Source organism: Pseudogymnoascus destructans (assembly GCF_001641265.1).
Source record: "Pseudogymnoascus destructans isolate 20631-21 unplaced genomic scaffold scaffold_12, whole genome shotgun sequence".
In the NCBI taxonomy this organism is placed as follows: domain Eukaryota; kingdom Fungi; phylum Ascomycota; class Leotiomycetes; order Thelebolales; family Thelebolaceae; genus Pseudogymnoascus; species Pseudogymnoascus destructans.
Window position 1 is genome coordinate 589,690 of NW_020167531.1, and position 27,077 is coordinate 616,766.

The 27,077-nt window shown below is 49.2% G+C and overlaps 6 protein-coding genes across 6 annotated transcripts; 3 read left to right on the forward strand and 3 right to left on the reverse strand.

Annotated features, from left to right (window-relative positions):
* Window positions 1–4,269: 4,269 nt before the first annotated feature.
* On the forward strand, window positions 4,270–4,942 carry VC83_06502 (uncharacterized protein; the record flags this gene model as incomplete). The annotated part of the gene is made up of 2 exons (XM_024470100.1): window positions 4,270–4,659; window positions 4,712–4,942. 2 exons carry the CDS (start codon window positions 4,270–4,272, stop codon window positions 4,940–4,942), a joined length of 621 nt encoding a protein of 206 aa, XP_024323561.1.
* Window positions 4,943–7,981: 3,039 nt separating this feature from the next.
* VC83_06503 (uncharacterized protein) lies at window positions 7,982–12,199 on the reverse strand. The gene is made up of 6 exons (XM_024470101.1): window positions 11,502–12,199; window positions 11,065–11,445; window positions 10,408–10,560; window positions 10,285–10,358; window positions 8,626–10,239; window positions 7,982–8,564 (listed from the first exon to the last, which is right to left on the reverse strand). The coding sequence occupies exons 1-6, from the start codon at window positions 11,527–11,529 to the stop codon at window positions 8,505–8,507; spliced, it is 2,310 nt and encodes a 769-aa protein (XP_024323562.1). The 5' UTR covers window positions 11,530–12,199; the 3' UTR covers window positions 7,982–8,504.
* Window positions 12,200–13,024: 825 nt separating this feature from the next.
* RIM21 (pH-response regulator protein palH/rim21) lies at window positions 13,025–15,926 on the forward strand. The gene has a single exon (XM_024470102.1). The coding sequence runs from the start codon at window positions 13,429–13,431 to the stop codon at window positions 15,394–15,396; it is 1,968 nt and encodes a 655-aa protein (XP_024323567.1). The 5' UTR covers window positions 13,025–13,428; the 3' UTR covers window positions 15,397–15,926.
* Window positions 15,927–15,994: 68 nt separating this feature from the next.
* On the reverse strand, window positions 15,995–19,886 carry VC83_06505 (uncharacterized protein; the record flags this gene model as incomplete). Its single annotated transcript, XM_024470103.1, has 4 exons — window positions 15,995–17,344; window positions 17,409–17,704; window positions 17,755–18,147; window positions 19,794–19,886. 4 exons carry the CDS (start codon window positions 19,884–19,886, stop codon window positions 17,245–17,247), a joined length of 882 nt encoding a protein of 293 aa, XP_024323568.1. The 3' UTR covers window positions 15,995–17,244.
* VC83_06506 (uncharacterized protein) lies at window positions 19,724–21,229 on the forward strand. The gene is made up of 3 exons (XM_024470104.1): window positions 19,724–20,320; window positions 20,460–20,650; window positions 20,729–21,229. The coding sequence occupies exons 1-3, from the start codon at window positions 20,067–20,069 to the stop codon at window positions 20,989–20,991; spliced, it is 708 nt and encodes a 235-aa protein (XP_024323565.1). The 5' UTR covers window positions 19,724–20,066; the 3' UTR covers window positions 20,992–21,229.
* Window positions 21,230–22,512, reverse strand: VC83_06507 (uncharacterized protein). Its single transcript, XM_024470105.1, has 2 exons — window positions 21,929–22,512; window positions 21,230–21,849 (listed from the first exon to the last, which is right to left on the reverse strand). The coding sequence occupies exons 1-2, from the start codon at window positions 22,403–22,405 to the stop codon at window positions 21,418–21,420; spliced, it is 909 nt and encodes a 302-aa protein (XP_024323566.1). The 5' UTR covers window positions 22,406–22,512; the 3' UTR covers window positions 21,230–21,417.
* Between the last annotated feature and the right edge of the window lie 4,565 nt (window positions 22,513–27,077).

Below are 27,077 nucleotides of genomic sequence, written 5' to 3' on the forward strand. Positions count from 1 at the left end.
TCACCAGCAGGAGCTCCTATTCTCTTTGTCAAGAAGAAAGATGGCTCCTTGCGTCTCTGTGTTGATTATAGGAGCCTTAATGCAGTCACTGTTAAAAACAGATATGCTTTACCCCTTATCCCTGAGCTCATGGATAGGCTCTCTTCAGCAAAGATCTTTACCAAGTTAGATCTCAGGGGAGCTTATAACCTGATACGCATCAAGGAAGATGATGAGTGGAAGACAGCATTCAGAACACGCTATGGTCATTTTGAATACCAGGTAATGCCTTTTGGGCTTGCCAATGCACCTGCTTCTTTCCAAGCTCTCATGAATGATATTCTAAGACCTTACTTGGATATCTTTGTTGTTGTCTACTTAGACGACATTCTTATATACTCTTTAGACACTCAAGAGCATGTTCTACATGTTAGACAAGTCTTAGAGAAGCTATCTCAAGCACAACTCTTTTGCAAACTTGAGAAATGTCTTTTCCATATGTCTCAAGTTGATTTCTTGGGACATAGAATTTCAACAGAAGGCATTCAGATGGATCCTGAAAAGACAAAAGCAGTACAAACGTGGCCTATTCCTTCCAGAATTAAAGAGGTTCAGTCTTTCCTTGGGTTTGCCAACTATTACAGGAGGTTTATACCAAGATATACATCCTTGGCTTTACCCCTTACTCAATTACTTCACAAGGACACTTTGTATCACTGGGATAAGACACAGCAAGATGCTTTCGATGCTCTTAAAGAAGAATTCAAAGAAGGGAAAATGTTACTACACTTTAACCCCTTGAAACTTGCCACTCTTGAGACAGATGCCTCAGATTTTGCTATTTCTGGAATCTTATACCAAGCTCCAAAGGACAAACAAGAAGAGCTACAGCCTGTGGCATTTTACTCAAGAAAGCTATCAGCAGCCGAACAAAACTATCCCATTACAGACAAGGAACTGCTTGCCATAGTATGTTCTCTAAAGCATTGGAGATGCTACCTTGAAGGGGCAAACTATCCTATCACTATTTACAGTGACCATTCAAATCTCTTGACCTTTACAACCACTAAACAGCTCAATCGACGACAAGCAAGGTGGTCTGAACAACTAGGAGGTTTTGACTTTGTTATAAAACATGTCTCAGGGGCCAAGAATCAAAGAGCAGATCTCCTCTCAAAAAGACATGACTACCAAGATTCTGCTAAAACAAGCAATACAAAGACCCTGCTAGACTCTACAAAGCTTATAGCAGCATCTTTAAGCAACCCTTGCACTACAGAGGACTTAGAGGGAAACTTATCCCCTCAAGACCAAGTTGCCCCCATTACCTCTTCTCAGAAACCAGAGACCTTTAAAGACTATACACCATCAGCAACACTTCTTAAATCATTCAAAGATGCTTACAACCACGATCCCTTTGCCAAAAGAACTTTGGAATACCTCCAGAAGAAAGGTTCCTCTCTTGAGAAAGTTGGACTACAAAATTTCTCAAAAAATCAGCAAGGACTTCTCTTATTCAAGAGCTATATCTATGTCCCAAGGGATAAACTATTACAGCTACACCTCCTACAGCAGTTCCATGATGCTCCAGTTGCAGGGCACTTTGGCTTTGCAAAAACTTATGAACTTCTAACAAGAAAGTTCTACTGGCCTAGTCTAAGGACTACTCTTCAAGACTATATATCTTCTTGCACTACTTGCAACTTGAACAAACCTACACGGCAAAAGCCCTATGGCCTCTTGCAGCCTCTACCTATACCAGAACGCCCATGGGACTCCATATCCATTGACTTTATAGTCAAGTTGCCTCCTTCTATCCCAAAAGGGGGTGCTACCCCTTATGACTCTATCCTTGTGGTGGTAGAAAGGCTCACAAAAATGGCACACTTTGAGCCTTGCAATGAGACTATCACAGCTTCTGAACTTGCGTGGCTATTCCTCAAGGTGGTCTTTAAATATCATGGAATTCCTGGACACTGGATCTCAAATAGGGGAGCAGTTTTCACTTCAAACTTTTTTAAGGAGTTCTCTAAACTCTTAAACATGGAACAACGCTTTTCTACAGCTTATCACCCTCAAACAGATGGCCAGACAGAGAGAGTCAACTCTGTACTTGAACAATATCTAAGAATTTATACAAACTATGCTCAAGACAACTGGGCAGATCTTCTCCATCTTGCAGAATTTGCTTACAACAACACGGTCTCTAACACCACAAAAGAGACACCTTTCTATGCAAACTATGGTTATCACCCTAGGTTTGAAGTGGCAGAACTTAATTGTCCTGAAAATCTCAAAAACCCTTCTGCTACTGAAAGAATCATCTACCTTAAGGGCCTCCAGGACTATCTCAAGGTCCAAATACAGCGTGCACAAGACGAGCAGGCTCAGGCCTTTAACAGGGGGGTGGTTGCACCACAATTCAAAGTTGGTTATCAAGTCTTTTTGTCTAGAAAGACATATCACAACTACTAGACCATCAGACAAACTTGATACTAAAAGACTTGGACCCTTTAAGATCACAAGGACTATTGGCAAGAATGCTTTCGAGCTTGCATTACCACCTACTTGGACTATCCATAATGTCTTCCATGCATCTCTCTTGTCTAAGGCACAAGAAAGTTCCTTAAGACCACTTCAGTCTCCTCCACCTCCTGTTCTGATTTTGGATCAACCAGAATATGAAGTAGAGTCTATCCTTGACAAAAAGACACTTAGAGGTCAGGGCTACTTCCTCGTTAAGTGGAAAGGCTATCCTACAAGTGACAACACTTGGGAACCTAAGAGAAATCTAAAAAATGCATCCAAGCTGATTCTAGAATTTGTTTCTAAGAAAGCCACCTGGCTAAAGGGCAAGCACACAGCTAACAAACGTCCTTAAGAGGGGTATCATGTCATACTGACATTTGTTGCACTCAGTTTGCTATCAAACTCAAGAGCAAACTTGGAAATCTCCTCCTCAAACTGTCATACTGACATTCGTTGCACTCAGTTTGCTATCAAACTCAAGAGCAAACTTGAAAATCTCCTCCTCAAACCTACAAGTCACTATACATATTTTGGCTTATCACACCAATAACAAGAGCAATACTACTCAACCATTGCTACAACCATCTACGATTCATTACACGTCATCGCTCCTTAGTTACTGGGCTGATATTACCACATAGCATATCTCTACAACCCTCTATGATTCATTACATGACATCACTCATACTACCACATGACATATATTTACCAACTAGAGGCCTAGGAGCATGAACGATAGCTCTAAAAGCTCCTACGAACCTCTATGATTCATTACATGTCATCCTCTTTAGTTACCCACAAGATTGGTTAAGTTATGACATAATTTGTCTATGACATAATTTGTCTATGACATAATTTGTCTATGACATAATTTGTCTATAGGGGTACTCTGACCTTGGACCTCCTTTTACTTCCTATAGGCTACGAACCTAAGATGGTTATATGGGATTCTCTTACGTCGACTACAGTTACCAAGCCTGGTAAGTCATGTAAAGTCTTGGAAAATGAGAGAACTACACTCCTTTAGCATAAATAGGATTGCTCTTTCCTTAAGAAAGGGCAAGCAGACAATACAGTAAATCGACTATCACATACTTCCACGTCTTTTCCAAGCTTCCAAGCATTGATCTTGTTACTCCTTGTTTCTGAAAAGTCAGTGAGGTGTTAACCTCTGACTTACCCCTGAGTTCCCAGACTCAACATTTGTTGCAACTTGTCTGAACCACTTCACTACATCACACACCTGATTGCTGCGTTGTGGAATAGTCTAAGCTACAACCCTTTGACTCTGTTTTCTAAGACAGTGTGTTGTCTTAGTAAATTCATCCCTTCCTTGGGTGGCTAGATTCTCACATCTGGTGCACCCACCATTACAATATGAAGACTGAACGCTGACCCTCCTCCGAAGGTCCGCGTTCCTACTATATACAATTCCGGGCGGGGTTCGAAGTGAAGACCCTCCGCCTTGGCACCACAGCGCACGTGATTGTAGTCCGCACGTGATGATGCCCGTGACAATTATCCCCCCCTATGCGGCTCGAGCCCCTTTGAACCCGAGAAGTGAATTCGGCCCGTGTTGTTTATTTTGGCTTGTTGCTGTTGCCGCTTAGCGGCAGCCCTTCCCCTGAGTAAGCGGTCCCGGGTCGCTTGCGCGTTGTTGTGTTGTTGTGTAGTTTTGACCGCTTCCTCCTTCGCCCTTTTTCCTCCCACTTCACCACCTTCAATTTCTCTTTACTGACTCAACTGATAGATCTCTTCAGGATGGGCCCCAAACGCCCCGCTAAAGGCAAGGGAAAGAAACCTGACGCCGCAGCTTCTCAAAGCTCTCCCCATGGTGCTGAGGCTGCCCCGGTGCCTGGCTCAAGCAACGCCACCACTGCCACTCTGTCTGGCCTCGCTCGTGGTAGTCGCCTTGCCACTGTGGTCCAATCCCCGGAGAACCCTTTGCATCATGCGTGCCTCCCACCCGTTGACACGATGTCAGAGGTGATGTCTTCGCCCTTGAAGCCCTGCCGCGCCAAGCTGAAGGTTGCCATGTGTCTCCGTTGCTCTAAGAGAGTGTACAAGGATCGCGAGGATATGTGCTGCTCCCGCGTCAACGCTATGACCCGCTGCACATACTGCCAGGAACATCAGGCGAAGTGTCTCCCCGTGTGTGTTTACCCTCCGCTTCGCCTCCTACTCGACTGACCCTGCATTCTAGATTCCCCCCTGGGCTTTCCGCAAGTTCAATCGCTTGATGGCAGCATTTGAGAAGTACCAGGGCGCCGTCGATTCCAGCATCCCTCATCCAAACTTCAGCCAAACGACCATGCACCGCTGCGCCAATGTTTTGGAGGCACTTCAGCTCCGCTACACGAAGTTTGTTGAGGCCGGAAAGAACGTCATGCATCGCCGCCTTGTAATGGTGGGTGCACCAGATGTGAGAATCTAGCCACCCAAGGAAGGGATGATTTTACTAAGACAACACACTGTCTTAGGAAACAGAGCCAAAGGGTTGTAGCTTAGACTATTCCACAACGCAGCAATCAGGTGTATGATGTGGTGAAGTGGTTTAGACAAGTTGCAACAAATGTTGAGTCTGAGAACTCAGGGGTAAGTCAGAGGTTAGCACCTCACTGACTTTTCAAAAACAGAGAATAACAAGATCAATGCTTGGAAGCTTGGAAAAGACGTAGAAGTATGTGCTAGTCGATTTACTGTATTGCCTGCTTGCCCTTTCTTAAGGAAAGGGCAATCCTATTTATGCCAAAGGAGTGTAGTTCTCTCATTTTCCATGACTTTCCATGACTAACCAGGCTTGGTAAATGTATTAGAAATCAAGTGCGACCCACAACTAGCTTGCTAATCATGTAGTGAACGTAAGAGAATCCCATAGAACCATCTCTTGGGTTCCTAGCCTATAGGAAGTGAAAAGGAGGTCCAAGGTCAGAGTACCTATAGACAAATTATGTCATAACTTAACCAATCTTGTGGGTAACTAAGGAGCGATGACGTGTAATGAATCGTAGAGGGTTGTAGAAGCTTCTAGAGCTATCGTTCATGTTCCTAGGCCTCTAGTTGGTAGAGATATGCCATGTGGTAGTATTGGCCCACCCCCTTAAGGAGGAGATTTTCTTAATAACTTGTTCAATGAGTGTCCAAATGATATGCCGTGATGTATGTAGCATAAACAGATGTAGTAGAAGAGTTTGCAGCAATCGTTGAGTAGTATTGCTTCTGTTGTTGGTGTGATAAGCCAAGATATGTATGGTGACTTGTAGGTTTGAGGAGGAGATTTCTAAGTTTGCTCTTGAGTTTGATAGCAAACTGAGTGCAACGAATGTCAGTATGACAAGTAGATCTTAAACTTCTGAAGCCGCTCGAGGACTGTGCGGACATGTTGCGGGTGTTCCTCCTTGTGCTTCGAGTAGATCAACACATCATCAAGGTACACTATGCAAATCACATCCACAAGTCCTGCAAGCGCTTCGTTAATGTAGGCTTGGAATGATGCGGGGGCGTTGCATAGCCCAAACGGCATCACTACGTATCTTGTTCGGAAAGCTGTTTTCCACTCGTCCCCTTTCCGAATTCTCATCTGCTGGTACGCATCCTTAGCGTCAAGCTTCGTGAACACTTCTGCGCCACTTAGTCAGTCAAGGATCTCGGATATGAGGGGTATAGGGTGTCGATTCTTAATCGTCATTGCGTTTAGGCAACGATAATCCATGCACAAGCGCTTGGAACCATCAGGTTTGGGGACAAAAAGTATTGGCGCCCCTGCTGGGCTCGTTGAGTTCCGGATCCAGCCCCTTTGCAGGGAGTCTTCAAGGTAGACGCGAAGGGTTGACAGCCGCCTCGCTGCCGCGCCTCCTCGTATTTGACGGCCGTTGAGATCGTTCGTTCACTGGGTCCTGGATGAGGTCAAGGAGGAAGTTCTTAAACTCCTCCCAGGTCTTCTGGAACCCAGGTTCCCGTTCGTGTCGGAGCCACGCGTCGCGGGGTTCTCCTGTGAGCCACGTCGTCGCAAAGTCGCAGCGTAGCTCGTCCGACTTATTCGCCCCTGGTTCGAGGCGGAAGGCGAGCTCACAGCTCGTAATAAACTCTGAGTGTTTTCGCACTGTCTTCCCTTGGTATTCCGAGACTGCCTTTGCCCTAAGGCTTTGCGGAAGGCCATCATGGGATATCAAGCTCGCTGGCTTGCAGCTGCGTTCCGAGGTCGCGAGGGTCTGGGGCGAAGCCTCCGCTTAGTCCACGCATTCTAGTTGTTTCTGCAGCTTCCGAATCCGCTCTCCCGTCTCCCGTAACTCAAGCTCCTGCCGCAGCTCAGCTTCGAGTGCTATGGCAGCAGCGATCTGGGCCTCAATCCCCGAGGAGCTGCGAACCCGTGACAACGGGGTTGTGGCCCCTGAAGCGGGAGTTGCTTCTTCGCCCGGTGCAGCGGCCTCACTGCGCTCATGCTCGATGCTCGCTGCGAAGCCTTGACAGGTTTGACGGGGCGGCATTCTCAGCTTCTTTCTGGACTTCCCTACTGGGCTGTTCTTCCTAAACGTAGGAATGGATGAGCGTTCAGAATGTAAGAGAGCCTTGGTAGAACAGGGCAGCGGGAAGTCATGTTATGGATAGTTACATAGTAAGGCCCTCTATTGATACGAAGACTGAACGCTGACCCTCCTCCGAAAGTCCGCGTTCCTACTATATACGATTCCGGGCGGGGTTCGAAGTGAAGACCCTCCGCCTTGGCACCGCAGCACACGTGATTGTAATCTGCACGTGATGATGCTCGTGACAGAAAACTAGGTTAGTCATCACAAGATCAGGTGGAGCCGGCCTACTTATAGCCGGTCTCGGTAAGAATCGTTACAACGCACCTTGTGGCTAACCTGAACCACAAACAAATAGACCTATCATGATCGAGAAGCCGGAAAACTGCGTTTGTGAAGGGGGACCTATTCTGTAAGTCTGGGGTTGAGCTGCCGAAGCCGGTGGCACAGGTTTATATGCTGAGGGCGGGGAAGTGGGAGGTGCCCGCTTGAGGGGGTGCATTCGGCTGATCTTGATCTTGATTAAAGAGACAGGTGAAGGATTGTCATCTAGGAAGTAAATAAATCTTTTCTTGGACCTTAGTTGTGCACATACTTTTGGCCTTTTCTGGTAATGCACTTGTGTTGCGACGTAGTATGGTGGCTGAGACGGTCTTGCTTATACTGTGATCTTCAATTGTTGCTATCTCTCCCCCTTACTGTTTCTACCCAGTCTGACACCCCCTCACAGCATAACGCAGACAACCAATCAACACATTCATTCCTCAATTCCTCAATTCGTCAATTCCTCAATTCCTCAATTCCTCAATTCCTCAATTCCTCAATTCCTCAATTCCTCAATTCCTCAATTCCTCAATTCCTCAATTCCTCAATTCCTCAATTCCTCAATTCCTCAATTCCTCAATTCCTCAATTCCTCAATTCCTCAATTCCTCAATTCCTCAATTCCTCAATTCCTCAATTCCTCAATTCATCCCTCAATCACCCAACCCCACACCCACAAACCACCTCCCTAAAACCAGGCGTACCGTAGCACCCATAACCGTAAACCCTCAAGGTTCACATACCTACACGAAGCAAACCCCCTAAATACAACTCACCCACCAATCAACCCTCACCAATCAATCCCCTCTCCCTCTCCACTCCAACTTACCCATCAGAAACCGAAGAAACAAATATGCCCCCCTAGAACCATAAGCCATGCCAAACGCCATTCCGCATCCCCACCACATCGCACGCACCGCGTCGCAAATAAAAAATCGCAATATACGCATTCATCGCGCGCGCGTTGCTCAAAAATATAGAAGAAAAAAAACATAGCTCCCTCAAGCCGTGCTCGTGAGCGGCGGGGGTGTTCATGATATCGTACTCATCCCATCTGTCGATCTGGCTGTTGCGTTGTTGGGCGTTCAGTGTGCCGACCCCTTGCTCCGTGGAGACAACGGAGGGAAAATGAGGGGGTGAGAACCTCCTACCGCGTTGTTACGGTCCTCTTCCGTGCCAGCCAGTCGCCGAGCATATTATCCAGCCGCTGCTTATCATTAGTCGCACGTTCCCACCCAAGGCGTAAAACAAAAAAAAGCACAACTTACCAATCCCAAATCCCTAACCCTCGCCTCCTCCGCGCTAAACAGGCCCCCCACAAGCGGGTGCTCCGGCCCCGCCGGCTCCACACCCGTCTTATCATACACCACGACCAGTAAATCCCTCACATCGGCCCCATCATCAAAGAACGACCTCAGCTGCACATCGCTCCACGTGCTCGCGCTCGTCCGCGTGCTCGCCGGCGCAGCCGTATCAGAACTCTTCATCATCGCATCGCTCGTCCCCAGCTCCGGCGAGGGTGAGGACTCGGGACTACTCGCGTCCCCTGCCACGAGCGCAGGCGGGTGTGCGCGCGATAGCGGCTCAGCTTCGGTGGTGGGTGCGGTGAGAGTATCGTCTGAGCGCGTCGAGGCGTAGCTGTCGGGGAATGCGCCGGGAATAGGGCGCACGGGCTTGGTGGTGACTTCGACGGGGCTATCCGAGTCGTCGAGTTCGAGGCGCGCTTTCGCTTTCTTGAGGCGCTCGGGCTTGGGTTCCGAGTCGCTGCGTGAGCGTAGGATCTTGGTGATTGCGCCGACGGCTGTGATTTTGGGTGTGTCGTTGGCGGCCTTGGGCGCGTCGCTGGTGATGGTCGTGGTTGTTGTGCCGGTGGGCGCGAGGACGGTGGCGCCCTCGGGTTGGACGAGGCGCATTGTCTCTTTGCCGGCTGCGCTGGCGGAGCGTTCGAGCGTTGCTTGGGGCTCGGTCTGAGAGATATCTTCGTTTTCGTGCTTGCCCAGCTTCGAGGGCGCTTCGGCGCGCATCTTCTGCAGCTTGCTTGGGTTACGCTGTGGGGACCCGTTGCGGCCGCGTGTCGACGCCGTGTCATCAGCAGGCGTACCTGTGACCTCTTCCGAGTCTCTGCTCGGGGCGGGGGAGGTGGTGCGCTCGCTGGATGCTTTGCCAGGGCCGATGATGAGGTCGTCGGGGTCTTCGTCTGCGGACTTCGATTTCTTGTCCTTGCGCTTGAAAAGGCCGCTGAGCATTCCGGGTTTCTTGTCCTTGTCCTTCTTATCCTTCGCGGCCTTCTTGTCCTTGGCCTTATCCGACGCCGAGTCCTTCTCCAGCTTGTCCAGGCTGCGGCGCTCGCGAATCTCCTTGGACTCGTTCGACGTTCTCGCCGTCGACGCGCTCGAATCGTCTCGGAGGAGGTTGGGGGTTATGGTGATCTTGCGCGTCTCGACCGTATCGTCCTTGAAGAATGAATCGGTGTTCCGGACCGTGCCGTTGCGCGACTTCGACGTGCCCTCGGGCTGTCCCTCGAATATCTCGTCGCTTGTCCGCGTGACCTCTCCACTAGGATCTGCATCATCGTCGGAGTCGTTGCCGTCGTCTGTAGTTCCAGCTTTAACCTCGCGAGTTGCCGCCTTTTCGGGGTCTGGCTCCGTAGACGTGGCATCCTCTTCCTTCGCCGCTGCGTTCTCCTCTTCCGTCTTCTCGTCGTGGTAAGCGAAGTAGGCATTCTCGCCATCCTCTTCGTCACTGGAGTATTCGACGTCAGACGCCTCCACGTATGTGTGAGTCTGGTTGAAAGTGACGTTCTTTGCGTTCCGTCTGCGGATAGCCATCTTCAATGGATTCTTGGGCTTATCGGCTTGATCGCCTAGCATTGTTGCAGAGAGCTACGGATGTTAGTATGAAGTCATGTGAGAGGTAGATTGTCATACATCAATGTTTCTGTGCTTGTTTAATCGTGCCAGTCGTTCTGTCGGGGTTTCGATATGTTCTGCTGGTAAATAGCCTAGAGGAACGTAAGTAGCTGTAGTTTTAAAATATGCAAATTAACCAACCAATGCTGCTATCCTTGACGACCCTGACCAGCCACCAGTAGCTGTTGCTGTCATCCAGAAGCACCATCGTATCGCCCTTTGTCGCATTTGCCTGTCCCTCGACAGTCGCCACGAACGTGTGTAGGGCGTAAACAAATTCGAAATCGATGTCCTCTGTATCTTGTAAGCATTCTCCGCCCCACCCAGAATCAATGAACCTCGGATCTTCAGGATAGGGGAACTCATCGTCTCCCTCGTCCGAACTTTCGCAGGGGAAACACAAGTTGTCGTCGTAGGAGTTTTCGCCGCCCTCGGAACTGCCCGAGGCAGACTCGGAATGCACTGCAAACACGTCGTCGGAATTGTAGGGATCGTAGTCATCATCGTAGGCTTCAATTTGACCAGGGTCAGAGGCCTCGTAGCTGCTCTCTTCCTCCCAGACACCAGCGATCGCTGTCAAACTGTTGACTGACACTTGTAGATGGCTGTCGCCAAGACGATGCGCAAATGATGGCTCGATGACAAATGGAACGGAAGGTAGAAACGCAGGGTGGTCCTGGTATGGCGAAGAAGAAACCATGCTGGTCTCGGCGGCAAGGGAAGAGTAGCTCATGGAGGTGGTTGTAGAATTGTCATATCCGAGGGGCCAGGAGCTGCTGAGAGGAGAAGAATACCCACCATCGTCAATGGAAGGGGAGCTCGAGATCTTGTCCATCATATCGTCCTCGTCCATGCTGTCGTCGCCCTCCGCATCCGCCATATCTGCGTCCTCTGCATTGGATCCGCCACTCTGCGACCCATGCGCGCCGTGCTGGTTGTGGTATCCCCCATTCGCAATGGGCTCGATCGTGTCGGAATCGTCGTACTCCGAGTCGTCGGCATTGGCCCAATTGGGCGAGGTATCAGGGTGTTGTCGTCTCTCGTTCTCCTCAACCATGCTCCGAATGGCACCTGCCTGGTGCGGCGCAGGTGGTCCAGCTCCAATTGCAGACGGATGTGTGGGTTGTCGGGTGTGGTCTTTCGCAGAGGGCGCGTCCTGATCCTGGAGGTCGATTGTGTCTGTGGAGGTCTCGTTAGCCATTGAGGGTATAATTCATGATCGCGCCAATACGAACCCGCACGAATGATTTGTGGTCGTGTCATTGTCGGACGTGGGAAGGTCGTGAATCACTTGGAAAGTCGTCAGGAGTCTTTGAGGGTTCGATCGAAGGAATCTTGGTGCGGGACCCCGTCGCGACGTTTCGCGCAGATGTCATGTGCATAGAAGGATTAGCAGACAGACGAAGAGTTGATCAGATTGCGCAGCGTCGTAAGGTCCAGCGATATTTTTCCTCAGAAAAGTTCGTCTTTGTCGTTTGGGGTGATGGGCGGTGGTTGGGAAAGAGGGTCGCGATGAGTCGGGTAATTCGAAACGGGGTTCTCTCTCTGACAGCGGGAGCGATAGCTAGATGGACTTTTTTAATTTTTGTTACAGTGGCACGCACAGCGGACCGCGGGGATCACGATGAAACTGGTTTGGAGTGTGAAGCAGCGAATATCGCCAGCGTTTGTCGCTATGTTTTGGTGAAATCAAGGGAGCGTGGTGTTGTTGAAAGGTCGATGCTGTTGGAAGATTGTTGGAGGTGGAGGGTGAAATGTGTAAGGGATATAAGTATCAGCCAGGATAATTCCAACAGTTTCTAGCAACGATGCTATTAAAATGGATTACTGGCTCTGTAGGTTGTAAAGCCAGCAATCTATCTTCTTATTGGCACTTATGGGAATTATCTGTTAAGATTCTAATTACGGAGTAGGAGGGATTCAATTGTACTCGGCAGCTCGCGTCCTTGTAGACCATTGTGTAGGGATGCTGTACGAGGCCGTGACTGTGTAATAGGCGTATGCTGTGCCTGGGACGGAGGTACTATACGAGTACCTTTTCCCTAACTTTCAAAGCGACAGAGACATATAAGTTAACAATATCACTTAACTTAACCTAACTGAATAATTGCAGATTCTTCATTCAAATCAGACTTTAGCTATATAATAAGTACCCCCTCGTATGATATTGCACTTCGCCCAGGTGCTGTTAACATGTTAACAGCCCCTTTTCTCTTTTCTACGTATTATTATAGTAGTAAATACAGAGTAAGTTACAGCTTGCAATATCTACTTTCTAACCTCCTCCTGTGCTGCCACCACTCCTAGACATGCATACCACGCTGCTAGACAGACTCTAATTATCCTTCAACCCTCCTCTAACAACCTCCCAAGTGCTTTATGTGTCTTGTGTTGGTGGCAGCTCGTTGGCTACCTCGATTCTTGGCCACCTTCCACCCAAGAAAGCTTGCAAAAAAGCTTGCAAAAAAGCTTGCAAAAAAGCTTGCAAAAAAGCTTGCAAAAAAGCTTGGTTTAGGGACCGACAAAGCATCTAGAACACTTCTTCGCCGCGCCGGAAAACCTATATCTACGATAAACTGACATATAGAAGCAGCACTTGACATAGAAATCCCAAATCCTACCAAAAGAGCGAGTCATCGACGGCCATTCGTTGGAGCGTGCACTCGGCCCGCCAAAAGTCCCCTGCGGGTCACATACCAGTAATGCTCGGGTGTTGAAGGTCATCTCTTCCTCTTCCTCTTCCTCTTCCTCATCCCCCCCTCCACCATACACCCACTACCCATTGAACATCAAGCCTCGACGACCGCGATACCCTCACTCGACACGCTCTCCAACGAATACGACGCCGCCGACTGTCCGACTGTCCCATCCACTGCGGTCAACCTTCCACGTCCTCCCGACTCAACAGCGACCCGCGACCCGCGACCTCACAGATTGAAACCCTCCCCCAACAGGCGACAGACCCTGATTTATGCCCGCCATCAACCTCCACCATCCCAAGCACCGCGAGTGATAGGCTGCGCCAAACAAACGTTGCTGTCTGCAATCTACCGCGCCATGAGATGGCTGACCGCGACCACATAACAGCGACTCGGTCATAATCTTCGTCAACGGTTGCGCCACGGCTGTTGCGCCGCGACTTCCTTCCCCCACCACCTCACCATGGAGGTTCGCGCCTTTTGGGACCAGGCCCACCAACCCACACCTACCTCGTCCTCGTCCACAATGGTGGCAGTGTCGAGTTGTACGCCGTTCATCCTGCCCTCGAATGGCATCATCGAGTTCAACAGCACCGTAGACGTGCTGGATCAAGTCACCCTCGGTGCTGACGCCTACTTCTACCCCAACTGCACCGGCTCCATAGCCCCAGACGTTACTGTGATCAATGGAGATGTGCCTTCGACAGACTACACCTCGTCGCTGTCCATAATATACGCCCTGGCCTCCACGACCGTTACGGCATATATGCTTGTTATCCTCCTGTGCATCACACCGCGCTCGTTCGTATCGGGCGGCACGGTCGTCCTCGGCAGCCGCGGCGGCTTCACCGGCAGCACCACCGTGCGAGAAACAGGCGTTGGCATTGGAGGCCGCCCTCTGCTACAAAAAGTCGCAGCCATAAGCGTGGCCATCTCGCTCAGCATCGCTACCGCGAATACCTTCAATATCGCCGAGGAACAATATAGTGCCGGATACATCAGTGCTGTGATGCTGCAGACGGAGGTTCTTGGAAGCAAAGAACTCAAGGTCATCATGGTCATCTCGGACACCTTCCTTTGGCTCGCACAGGCGCAGACGCTCATCCGTCTTTTCCCTAGGCAGCGGGAGAAGGTCATTATCAAGTGGACAGCCCTAGCTCTCATCACCCTCTCCGTCATCTTCAGCACCCTCGACGACTTCGTCTATGCCGGCTACACCCGCCCCGCCGCCTTCGTCGACGCCATCCCCGCGCTGAGCTACCTCTTCCAAATCGCGCTCAGCCTCCTCTACTCCGCCTGGGTCATCTACTACGCGCTCACCAAGAAGCAATACGCCTTCTACCACCCCCGCATGCGCAACATGTGCCTCGTAGCACTCATCTCCCTCGTCTCCATCCTCGTCCCCGTCGTCTTCTTCGTCGTCGACATCTCCATGCCCGACGTCGCCAGCTGGGGAGACTACGTCCGCTGGGTCGGCGCCGCGGCCGCCAGCGCCGTCGTCTGGGAATGGGTCGAGCGCATCGAAGCCCTCGAGCGCAACGAGAAGAAAGACGGCGTCCTCGGCCGCGAAGTCTTCGACGGCGACGAAATGCTCGAAGTCACCCCCTCCACCATCCTCTCCACCGACCACCGCGGCGGCGGCGGAGGCGGAACCGGATCTGGAGGTCGTGGCCCTGATCGCGACGGCCCTGGCGCAGCAGTTAAAGCCTCTGGAACCGGCGACCGCTGGCCAGGCTTAGGCGCCACGGCCCGTCACCGCATCCCCCATCCCCCTCGCCGCCGAGCAACCTCCAACCCCATCCCCCCACAAACACCATCCACAACAACAACAACAAACCCACAAAACCACCCCACCTGGCCCGCCCGCCCCCAGCCCGCCGCCACACCCGCCCCCCACACCGACACCGCCAGCGCCGAGAGCACCGTCTACGCAATCCGATACCACCCCATCGGCGACGCTCGCTCTGTGCGCGGCGGCAGCTTCGACGTCGAAGCACAGCATGAAGCCGTCCCCGTGGTCGCCTGGAACGAAGATTCCACCTCCGTCTCGACCTCAAAATCCGAAGGCGCTACCAGCGCACCACGACCACAACACCAGCAGCCTCCAGCACCAACATCACGCATCTGGTCCGCGATCGAAGTACTAAACCCCTTCGCGCGCTCACGACAACGCCCACCACCCGAAGTCTCAGCAATGACAGTCCGTCGCCTCCCCCGTCCCTCGCGCCGCCCTGAACCCACAGAGGAGGGGGGGAGGTGGGACTGGGACGTCCTTGGCAAGCTCGAGGATTTCGCGAGTAAACGCGCGGAGAGGGTGAGGGAGATCAGGGGTGGTGGTGGTGGGCCGGAGAAGTTACCGGTTATGCGGATCCCCGCGCCTGCTACGAGGAGGGTTGTTCCGGAGTCGGTGTCAGTGCCGGACGGTGAATAGGAGCGGCGGCGTCGACGTGCCGCTTCCTACACCCGCGCCTTTACCTCCTGATCCGAATCCAACATCGCCGGTCATAGATGCTGATGTGCGGCCCCCCTCACCAGCACCATCGCCTGTCCAGCGCGTGAGAGAAGCCCTTGAGCAGGCTGTGGTGAGGAATGTTACTATTGGCGGGGGGTCTGCAACGTCGGGGGAGAGGTCGGCGACGACGGTTGATAGATCGTCTACTACGAGATCGGGGAGTAGTGGGACGGTTCTAAGAATCCCGGCGCCGCCTTTGAGGGGGAGTGAGTAGAGAGCGTGTGCCTGGAGTTTTTTGGTTTTTTGGTTTGAGCGGGGCGCGGAGTGTATAAACTTCCTTTTGTGTCTTTTTTTTTGGGTGGCATAGCGCGGCGTTGGGGATTTGGGAAGGGGAAAAATCAAAGGGGATGAGGGGACCGGGTGGGCGATGATGATGGGGGAGCGTGGCGTTTTTTTGGGCCCAGAGTGGGTTAGGGACGCATGTATATACATATACCACAGTTTACGGACAGATATTATGGAGGGATATATCTATGCTATTCTCTACTTTGGCTTTTTATGATTTTGGGGTTTTGCATGCTGGTTCTCTGAATTAGTCGCTAACACTGTTTTCGAAGTGAATAATGGTGCTGATAGAAAAGCAGAATGAGAACAGGCTTTGAGAAACGAATTACTCATATTGGCAACTGTAATATCAAAGCCAACCGTTACTCTAGCTACGGAGCCAAAGAGAAGCTTGTTTAGTGCTTCAGCTGTAAGTTGCACGCTAAAACGGCGAAGTATCGTATGAGGTAGCAACTTCACGTGGGCAAAAAAGCTGGCCAGTTATTATCAGACGATCCTATATTCACAAATCCCATCCCGCACAACCACGATTTCAATCACCCACCTCATCTCCAACTAACATGGCATCTCACAGTGCCACAGTGGTGGAACTGACCCCGAAGCGTTATATAAACCCGAGCTAAGAAAACTTATTCCCGGGGAACTATGGGCTTCGACGGACGGCATGGTTGTTTACTTCCTCCAGACAGAGATGCCACCCAAGCCGTGGCCAAAATCAGTCGCACGCCTTCCGCCGTACTTCGCCCCAGGGATGGCGCCGCAGTATATGCCGAGGCCCTTTGGGTGGAGAGTCGGGATGCGCAATGGTGCGATTGGTGGGGGCCTGGATAGGAGGGATATGGTGGATTGGAAGCCTCTGTTTATTATTATCCGGAACCACTTTCGGGAGATAGGGATATCGATTACAGAGGTTATGTATTGGCAGAACTATCTAGTCGTTATACTTCGACACCGAAGCATCGATATAGAAAGGCTTCCGCAGAAAGCGGGGAATATAGGAGTATTCTACTGTCAGGAGGATAGGCCGTCCACGCCCCAATCTCGCTGCGAAACCGACACGAGGCCAGAGAACTAGGTCCATCCAAAGACTAACTCCCTCCAAGGGTCGCCGAACTGACGAATTCGTTTTCTTGGTCTCATCTGATACAGATCTCATAGAGGCAAGCTTCAAAGTCACCTCGTTCCAGCGAGTTGAGGAACAGTGGGTATTTACGATCTGGCTATACATGGGCCAGGATTCGGCAGGCGCCCTTTCTCCGGTATGGAACTACTATTTGGACTGCAGATGGAGATGTCCTTGGCTTCGTTTGATATGCCCCGGCAGTAGGGCGGATGAAGGATTGGTGCGCGAGGATCGCGGCTGATGAGTTTATTGATAGAGGAGGGTTGCTTCACAATTGTCGATACAGCTAACAGCTAAAATGCTAGATAATACATGCGTAAAGGGGAAGGAAGCAGTAACTCCACACCCAGAAGACCATTTCATTCCCACATTTTATAACCGGAAAAGTACTCATGCACTCTCTCCGCATAACCCATCAAATAGGGGAGCCCCTGAATTATCGCCTTCGTCTCCGGATTCCTACATCAAATTAAAATCCGCCCATAATATCTGTTCTACTCCATGGACAGATGGTAAAACTCACGCAGAAGCAGTCAACGACGACACCAAAAACCCAAACAAAAACGCATCCACATCCGTCGGCCCATCCAGACCCAAAACCCACCCCTCCCCCACCAACGCATGAGGCGCCATCCAGGTCTCTAGCCTCAGCGCTGCGATCTCAGCAGGCGAGTACCGTCCAGTGCCCTGGCCGTGGAGTGTGCGTGTTATTTTGCTATAGACGATTTGGCCGATGATGAGTCGGGGGAGGCAGGGGATGGTGGATAGAGGACCGATGTCGCGCATGGTGTAGAAATTGGTGATCCAGTGTTCGTGGCCCTGGTGGGGTTAGTGGGGGGCAGACTGGGGGTAGGGGGTTGGATACTCACATTTAGGAAGTAGAGTTTGTCTTCCAACAGGGAGCGGATGGCGAGGTCGGTCGCTGCTTCCGCGGGGGATAGGTCTGCGTTTAAGTCTGTGATGGCTGCGGATTTTATCAACGATTTTGTGATCAGTGCAGAGTCGCTGGGCAGACAGGTAGGGACGCTCACAGCGTCGCCGAAGGGGAAACTGCCATATGTGCAGATAGATGAGGACGATGGGCAGTCCTCTGTGGTGTATGGCAGGTGAGAAAAGCGCAGGCGCGCCTCGAGCTTGACGACGAAGGGGGACCAGGTGTATGCTCCTAGATGAGTCGTTGAAAACGGAATCGGCCTTCGAGCATAAACCCGGTTGGCCGATCTGGAATCATTCGCGCTCGATGTAGACGGTGGTGAAGGCAACTTGTGTTGTTCCTTCCAAGCCACGGACAATGGCAAGCTGATTGGCGGATGTGAAGTTCACTGTATCAAACTACCTCAATATAAGAATCCTAAATAGTACGAATAACTTAGATAAAATGTTCCTTCTTTTTTTAAGTAGGCAAATAAGTATAAAAGTTCCTGCAAGAATGCCCCTCGCAATTTTAATCCCAAATAATGAGACACGTTTAATTCTGTTTTCCTAGATAACTGATAAACGCCGTAAGAAAAGAATAAGTTAATGCTATAAAAGCTTTGAATCAGCAGTATGCAAAATAATTGATTCAAAACTATTGTATCGAGTACGAGGTATTATTTTAAGGCTGCTCTTGTATCCCCAGCTATAAATTAAACAGGTTAATATCAGTATGTTGGTGGTTGGAAGAAAAGATCGCCCCTATTTAGGTAGTCACTTCCTGCCGTCCTCATACTGGACGGCACCATAATACGCCCCAATGCCCTTTTTCGGCTCTGGCGTTGTTGCCCAAATTTAAAGAGATTCTACTGTACAGATCGTTTGAGCCCTGGAGACGATCCCTTGATCAAAGACGACGAGCTTAAGGGCATCAACCTAATGGCGGCAGTATCATGCATAAACCCACATCTCCAGGACTTGACTGTCTTACACGAGGGTTATGTCTGGAGTTCTATTATAGTCTCTTCAGTTGAGGCTTTAGCCCCTTTAAAAGGCCTTCGACGCCTCGAAACCACCTGGGAAACTTTCATTAGCCGTGGCGATATCAATAAAGAGACGGAGAACTTCCCATCGGTCCAGAGTCTTGTGGATGCCATCCCACCAAGCCTTGAGCAATTGTGTATTTCGGGTGGACCCTATCTTACGAAAAACCACCATGATATTGCAATGGCTGTGATCTTCAAACTTCTCGAGCAGAAACATCGACACCCGGCACTTAAAACCCTGGATTTTGGATGGAAGAAGGGCCGACAGCCAGATACGACAATGATGAACAAGAGCCGTTACCACCGAGGATTCACGGAAGAAGATCACCTAGAGGTTATGACTCGGTGCCAAGGAGCAGGCGTGGAGTTAATTCTGAAATGTGACATCACCACGCCCGAAGTGTATCTACTACTTTGTGGATGATGATGGGAACAGGACAGCATCAAGCACAGACGAAGTCCAGCATATCGTGCATTATCCATACGATGATTATGAGAGGATTTGCAATGAGAATGGGTGCGATTTGGAGACGGGGAGACCACACGGCTGGGAATGTAACTTGAAGAGTGAGGGCATATGGGCGGATGGGTGATAAGCTTTGGAGGCAGAAGCTATGCGGACGGGCTGGTGTTGAGAGGGAGCCACGGATGGGTTCCGGGTCGAAGCAATATGGATGGGCAACGGAGACAGAAAACATGCATAATATGTGAGTCTAGCCACTTATTGACAAGATTAATTCATGCATATTTTGTTTGACATTTGAAAGCTTATGCAATAAGTGGGTGATAAATTTAATAAAACAGGTTTCTAGCGACCCATTTTTCTACATGTAGCTTTGTAGGCAAGGCACTGAATGAATAGATCCATATACCATAGTATATATATAGCTCTCTGGCAAAACATATTTATATCCCCCTTTATCACTATTCCTGAACAATTAATTCACCTGATGGATCCTCCATAATTTTAGTGTGCGGTTTCCATAGAGCGAAGCCGAAAGAGCAGGTGGGGAGGTCTTGGCGGGTCGGCCACGAGTCATACTTGCAGGTGCCGAGGTGGAGGATATATATATATTTCTCGTTCCGCCTTGGATTATTTATTCTCCAATTTCCCGCTTTTTAACCTTTGGCCTGAGTAATTTCTTTTGACCAGTTCAGAAATTCTGCGAAGTACATAACATTCTGCCTCGGCCCTGACTTAACCCCCAACCACATCCATAATGGCGACACCAGATCTCCCCCCACAGACCCTGAAGATTGGGGAATACACTTTCACCATCTCCGAAGGCAAAGATGAGGATATCCCTGGCTTTGTCGAAGCTTTCGATGCCGCTTTCGCGGATAATCTGCTTTTCAGTACTATGAGCGGGACTGTGGACCGCGCGGTGTTGAGGGAGAAAGATATTGCGTTCTGGAAAGGGCAATGGACGATGAGTGGGCGAAGGCACTTCAAGGTTGTTGATGAGGCGACTGGGTAAGGTTATTTTTGTCTCTCATCCCATGGTTTTCCCTCGTTGCGTTGATTTATTCCCTTATCTGGATTTATAATTGCGGGGTTCGAGTTCCTTTTTTTTGGTGTCCTGGAGACGTGACGAGGACTAACGTGCGACCAGAAAAATTGCAGCTGTTACCCGCTGGTGGTTCCCTCACACCCTGACGTCTGAGGAGGTAGCCAAAGCCGAGGCGGCCAAGAACGGCCCTCAGCCGGAGCCTGTGCCAGGGACGAATGTCGGGGTGACGGAGGAGTTCGTGAAGCAGTTGAATGATTACCGGGACAAGTGGGTGACGAATGATGATATGTACAGTGCGTTTTACCCTTCAATCGTTGATTTTCCGGCCCGAGTTGCTGGGTAATAGGGGTAGCAACTGACCACCTGTGTAGTGATGAACATTCTCGCCGTCGTCCCTGCGTACCAGCGGCTCGGTTTGGGAAAGGCGCTGCTGGTGCCTGTGCTAAAGATGGCTGATAAGGAGGGCAAGAAGACGTATATTGAAGCGTCTGAAGCGGGCGAGAAGCTGTATCGCAGGCTTGGCTGGGTGAAAACTGGAGATACGCTTAGCCTTGATTTTACAAAGTATGGGGCGGAGGGAAGGGTCGATCTCCAGCTTATGATGAGGGAGCCAGGGGCAGGGATTCCGCTATGAGCTGCGAGGAGCGATGAGAATAGAGGGAAAGTGAGGAGCGATATGAGTATAGCGAGAAGATAAGATGGATGGTTATTTACTCCGTATATATACGACGTTGGAATATGAGCTCGTCCGTTTGCATGTCCCAGTGCGCCTCATCCAATTGGATGGGTGCTTGACTGCATAAGTTTCCAATGCGTGACATACATGATTAATCTGTACAAACTCAGTGGTACTCTTGCAATCGCTGGGTATTTCAAGAATTCTGTTTTTGGTGGGAGCAATTACAATTAATAACCAATTAAGGCGCGCTGTTAATACAGGCCGGATCCTGACATACGTTGCCATCGATTCCCAACTTCTATTTGTATACCGTCTACCCAACTCATCCATACGAATGCGGTAAATTCTCATAAACACACCACAGTAACTACTAACAACTCCTCATTTCACCTTCTTCTCCTTGCCATCTCCCTTGGGCTTGACATGTTTCCGCACAGTCGCCACCATCTTGCTGAACCAGAAGACGCTCAGAGACATGACGACTGTGTGGGTGCACATGAAGGCGACAGCGACCCACCCTGGAGCGCGGTGCTCAAGCGAGAGAGGTGGCTCTGAGGGGGAGTAGTAGTACAGCGTGAACGACGGCTTATCTGCTTGAATCGCAGTCCATACGTCGCCGAAGAAGGTGAAGGTTATGTAGGAACCCCAGAGCAAGCGACATGAGGCGAAGGTGATCATCAACACGATCCCGTTGACCATCTGGATCCTAGACCTAGCCAGGCCCATCTTGCCGAGGAACCAATGGATGTTTATGAAAGGCGTGGACAGTTCGACCAGGCCATACTGGATGCCATAGTACGGACCAAAAGGGCGCTGTGAGAACAAGAATGTATTAGCAGGTGATAACGCCAGCAAGCCGAGGAAAGGAAAGGAAAGAGCGAAGGCCACGCACGAATCCCAAAATGGTGATGCAGAACCCGACGACGGCGTGAAGCAGGTCCAAAGCACCCAGTGTGCTGGCGTTGGAAGCGCAAGCACCCAGCTCCCACATGAAGTAACCAGCACCAAGAGCTTGCACGAGCCCGCCAGCACCCGTGTATCCCCAAATCCGGTCCTCCCAAGTGGCATTGGCACGTTCCTGGTCAGCCAGTATCACGTACGTCAAGGCGAAGGAGAGAAATGTCGAATTTACAAAGGATGTGACATGCATGTCCCATTGAAGCTGTGTCCGCCGGGGTAAGCCACGGTATGTGGCCGGAAACAGACGCGCAGACAGGAAGGGCGCCAGCACGGAGTTGACAGTTGTGTAGAACACAAAACCGAAAAGCACTTGGTGGGCGTGGAGTGGGAGGGTATTGAGGTGTAGCAGTTCGCACATAGGCTCGAAGGCTATGCGAAGCCACGGCGGCGGAGCGAAAGGGTCCAACATGGCGTCCTGTATACTATTTCTGTTGTTGTAAGAATAAAGATGGGTAGATTGGGAGATTAGCTTTCAACCATGATCGTTGATTTAGGGATTTGCGACAGGGGTTTACTGCCGCTACTTTAAAGTAAAAGCCTAACTGGACTTCATTTACGCGCTAAATTTTGTTGGAAACGTCTTGTTCAGGGGCCGTAATCGTAACTTTTCGCTTCGCTCAAGGTTGGAGTAAGCAACACGCGGCTGCCCAACCCGAGAGGAAGCAATATGCGGGTCGGAACGTGCGTCTGTTCACCGCCACTTCTCAACAAAACCTCCACCATAGTCTAGCTTACAAAATTTATACAGAATGAGCTTAAGGAATATCACCTTGTTACTACGAAGCCAATTGCGCAGTAGCGTACAAAGGCTTAAGATGAGCCTATAGTTCTAAAGTGGTTTCAAGAGTGGCTGGTTTATACTAGAGCGTGGTATAAAACCAGAGTCAATCTAGAATGTAGATGAAACTAGCTTTTAGGTTGGGATTCCAGGTGGAGAGCGTGTGATTGTGCCACGAGCTACAAAGGAGCTCTACACCCTAAGCCCTGAAAATCGTACGTCTATTACTATACTTAAGGCTGTGTCTGCCACCAGAAAAGTCATACCGCCTGTACTTATCATTCTAGGCAAAATACACATGGATACTTAGTACTACGCCAACCTTTAAGGTACAGAGCTCAGCACTTTGCAGAGCATACTCCCTCTAAGGAAACGAAGGTTCTACTATTTAACTCTCATGTGAGCCATACAAGCGATGATTTCATCATTATGGCAGAAAAACACAATATCATATACACATTCCCATCCCATCTTACTTATATTTTACAGCTACATGTAGGGATCTTCTAGCCGTATAAGCACTAGCATAGAGAGGCTGTGCTTGCTGCCATATGTGATATGGATGTTACATATGACCTATAGTCCTTTATGAGGGATCTTACCAAAATGCAGCTATAGACTTTTAGGGAGTCTATAATTATATCAGCTTTCTAGAAAGCAGGAATTTGGCTAGTAAGCCACATTATAGCTCTTGCAAAGCTACGTACGTACTCACAGCCTGCTCCTATGCCTACACCTATGCCTCTACCTATACAGGTTTCTACACCAAAACCCTCAACTTTTAGGGGGGTTAAAGAGGGGCTACAGTACTAGAAACAACGGGTTCTAGAGGGTTTTAGTAGCCCCTCGAGGGAGAGCTATAGGAATTGGCTCATAGGAACGGAAGAGGTTCTAGTAGGAGGCTACCTTCAAGAGCTTAACCTACTGGCTTTTCAACGCTAGGTTGGGGAGTCAAAGAAGCAGTTGAGCTGAAGCTAGGCTCCTTTAGTTTAGAGGTGAGCTTACGGCAGCTCACACTCACGAGCTTCGGGCCTAGAAAGCTAAGCTAGCAGCTTAGAAGCTTGAGGCCAAGCAGGTTCAAGTAGCCTGCTAGGCTGCTAACTAGGCCTAAAATCAGCTTCACTAGGCAGGAATTAAGGCCTAGAAGGAAGAGCGCCTCTAAAAGAAGGGGGTGGCAGCTCTTCGGAAAGCTAGCCTCCTAATTCCTCTAGAGTTTGAGGACCTAATCCCTAACCTAGAAACCCTCTAAACATACTAAGGGCGAGGGTAAGGGCGAGGGTGAGAGTAGGAGAGAGGGTAGGAGTAGGAGCAAAGAAGTGATAATTTCATAGAATGGCTTAATTATGTACCTTTACATACAAATCATAATAGAGAGGTACTTACAGTCACAATTGTGACGAGCCGCATATTGCTTCCTCTTAGGTTGGGCAGCCGCATATTGCTTACCTCCAACCTTGAGCGAAGCGAAAAGTTTGGTCATGACGATTAATCTATTATCATTGATTGTTCGATATAAGGGTTTCACAAAAAGGTAACGTAAGTTGTGGCGTAGCAGGACGGATGGCATAGCATGACATTCAGTGGTAGATTATCGCACGTAACCGCAATACCATGTATTAACTACCTTAGGGCTCAACGATAATACAGTCGTATTCTCTCTGAGTCTTCCTCTTCAATTTCCAATTTAATTGGCACAATTATCTTGTTGTTTGGTGCTGTTGTACCTGATCTCCGTGTTCTCTGTATTGTTGCTTCCTTGGCCTCGACGACTTTGGACCGCAGTTCCTCTGTAGTAATATGAATTTGTCATACTGACATTCGTTGCACTCAGTTTGCTATCAAACTCAAGAGCAAACTTGGAAATCTCCTCCTCAAACCTACAAGTCACTATACATATTTTGGCTTATCACACCAACAACAAGAGCAATACTACTCAACGATTGCTACAACCATCTATGATTCATTACACGTCATCGCTCCTTAGTTACTGGGCCGATATTACCACATAGCATATCTCTACAACCCTCTATGATTCATTACATGACATCACTCATACTACCACATGACATATCTCTACCAACTAGAGGCCTAGGAGCATGAACGATAGCTCTAAAAGCTCCTACGAACCTCTATGATTCATTACATGTCATCGCTCTTTAGTTACCCACAAGATTGGTTAAGTTATGACATAATTTGTCTATGACATAATTTGTCTATGACATAATTTGTCTATAGGGGTACTCTGACCTTGGACCTCCTTTTACTTCCTATAGGCTACGAACCTAAGAGATGGTTCTATGGGATTCTCTTACGTCGACTACAGTTACCAAGCCTGGTAAGTCATGGAAAGTCTTGGAAAATGAGAGAACTACACTCCTTTAGCATAAATAGGATTGCCCTTTCCTTAAGAAAGGGCAAGCAGACAATACAGTAAATCGACTATCACATACTTCCACGTCTTTTCCAAGCTTCCAAGCATTCATCTTGTTACTCCTTGTTTCTGAAAAGTCAGTGAGGTGTTAACCTCTGACTTACCCCTGAGTTCCCAGACTCAACATTTGTTGCAACTTGTCTGAACCACTTCACTACATCACACACCTGATTGCTGCGTTGTGGAATAGTCTAAGCTACGACCCTTTGGCTCTGTTTTCTAAGACAGTGTGTTGTCTTAGTAAATTCATCCCTTCCTTGGGTGGCTAGATTCTCACATCTGGTGCACCCACCATTACAGAATTGACCCTTTAAAACTGTCCTCTTACCCTTGTTCTGTGTCCTCCGTGTCTGTATTATCGCTCGTAGATTGTCTGCTTCACGTTGTTGTAAAAAGTTGCGAGTGTTTAGTCGCTCTGTCTCTTCTGCCAATTTGTGGATGTACCGTGTCGTTGGTGTATTTAGTACTGTACGAGCTTGTAAAAATGGTTGTAAGCCTGCTCCTCTCCATGCAGAAGTAATGTTATTAATCGAAAATGCGTCGACTCTTGTGTAATGGTGGGTGCACCAGATGTGAGAATCTAGCCACCCAAGGAAGGGGTGATTTTACTAAGACAACACACTGTCTTAGGAAACAGAGCCAAAGGGTCGTAGCTTAGACTATTCCACAATGCAGCAATCAGGTGTATCATGTAGTGGAGTGGTTTAGACAAGTTGTAACAAATGTTGAGTCTGAGAACTCAGGGATAAGTCAGAGGTTAGCATCTCACTGACTTTTCAGAAACAAGGAGTAACAAGATCAATGCTTGGAAGCTTGGAAAAGATGTGGAAGTATGTGATAGTCGATTTACTGTATTGTCTGCTTGCCCTTTCTTCAGGAAAGGGCAATCCTATTTATGCTAAAGGAGTGTAGTTCTCTTATTTTCCAAGACTTTCCATGACTAACCAGGCTTGGTAGCTGTAGTCGACGTAAGAGAATTCCATAGAACCATCCTAGGTTCCTAGCCTATAGGAAGTGAAAGGAGGTCCAAGGTCAGAGTACCCCTATAGACAGATTATGTCATAACTTAACCAATCTTGTAGGTAACTAAGGAGCGATGACGTGTAATGAATCATAGAGGGTTGTAGAAGCTTTTGGAGCTATCGTTCATGTTCCTAGGCCTCTAGTTGATAGAGATATGTCATGTGTAGTATTAGCCCAGTAACTAAGGAGTGATGTCATGTAATGAATCATAGAGGCTTGTAGAGATATGCTATGTGGTCATATCGGCCCAGTAACTAAGGAGCAATGACATGTAATGAATCATAGAGGGTTGTAGCAATCGTTGAGTAGTATTGCTCTTGTTGTTGGTGTGACAAGCCAAAATATGTATAGTGACTTGTAGGTTTGAGGAGGAGATTTCTAAGTTTGCTCTTGAGTTTGATAGCAAACTGAGTGCAACGAATGTCAGTATGACATCTTGCCTGCATGTACGCAGTTAACCACTCTGCCTTTTGTACCCGTGTGAGTTGCGCTTCATTTAGATGTGACAGCGCAGATGTGAGGCGCTTTTTTAGTGGACCGAACACCGCAACATCAAGTGGCTGCAACACATGCGAAGTGTGCAGTGGGATTATGAGGAGAGATATTTGATTCGGCATACAGTGTGATATAAAACTGCCACTTATATGACTGTTGTGACCGTCGCATATGAGGAGTCGTTGTTGTTGTCCACTGTCTGCCTTCTCACGCGTCGCTGGTTCAAAGACGCGTTTCAACCATTTAACACCATGTAAATTGCTTGTCCAACCCTTCGAGTTTGCAGAAAAGTACCATTTATCAATCAGTTCTTGCAGAATCTAGCTTTGTAGAACGTTCTGTCCTTTGAAAATG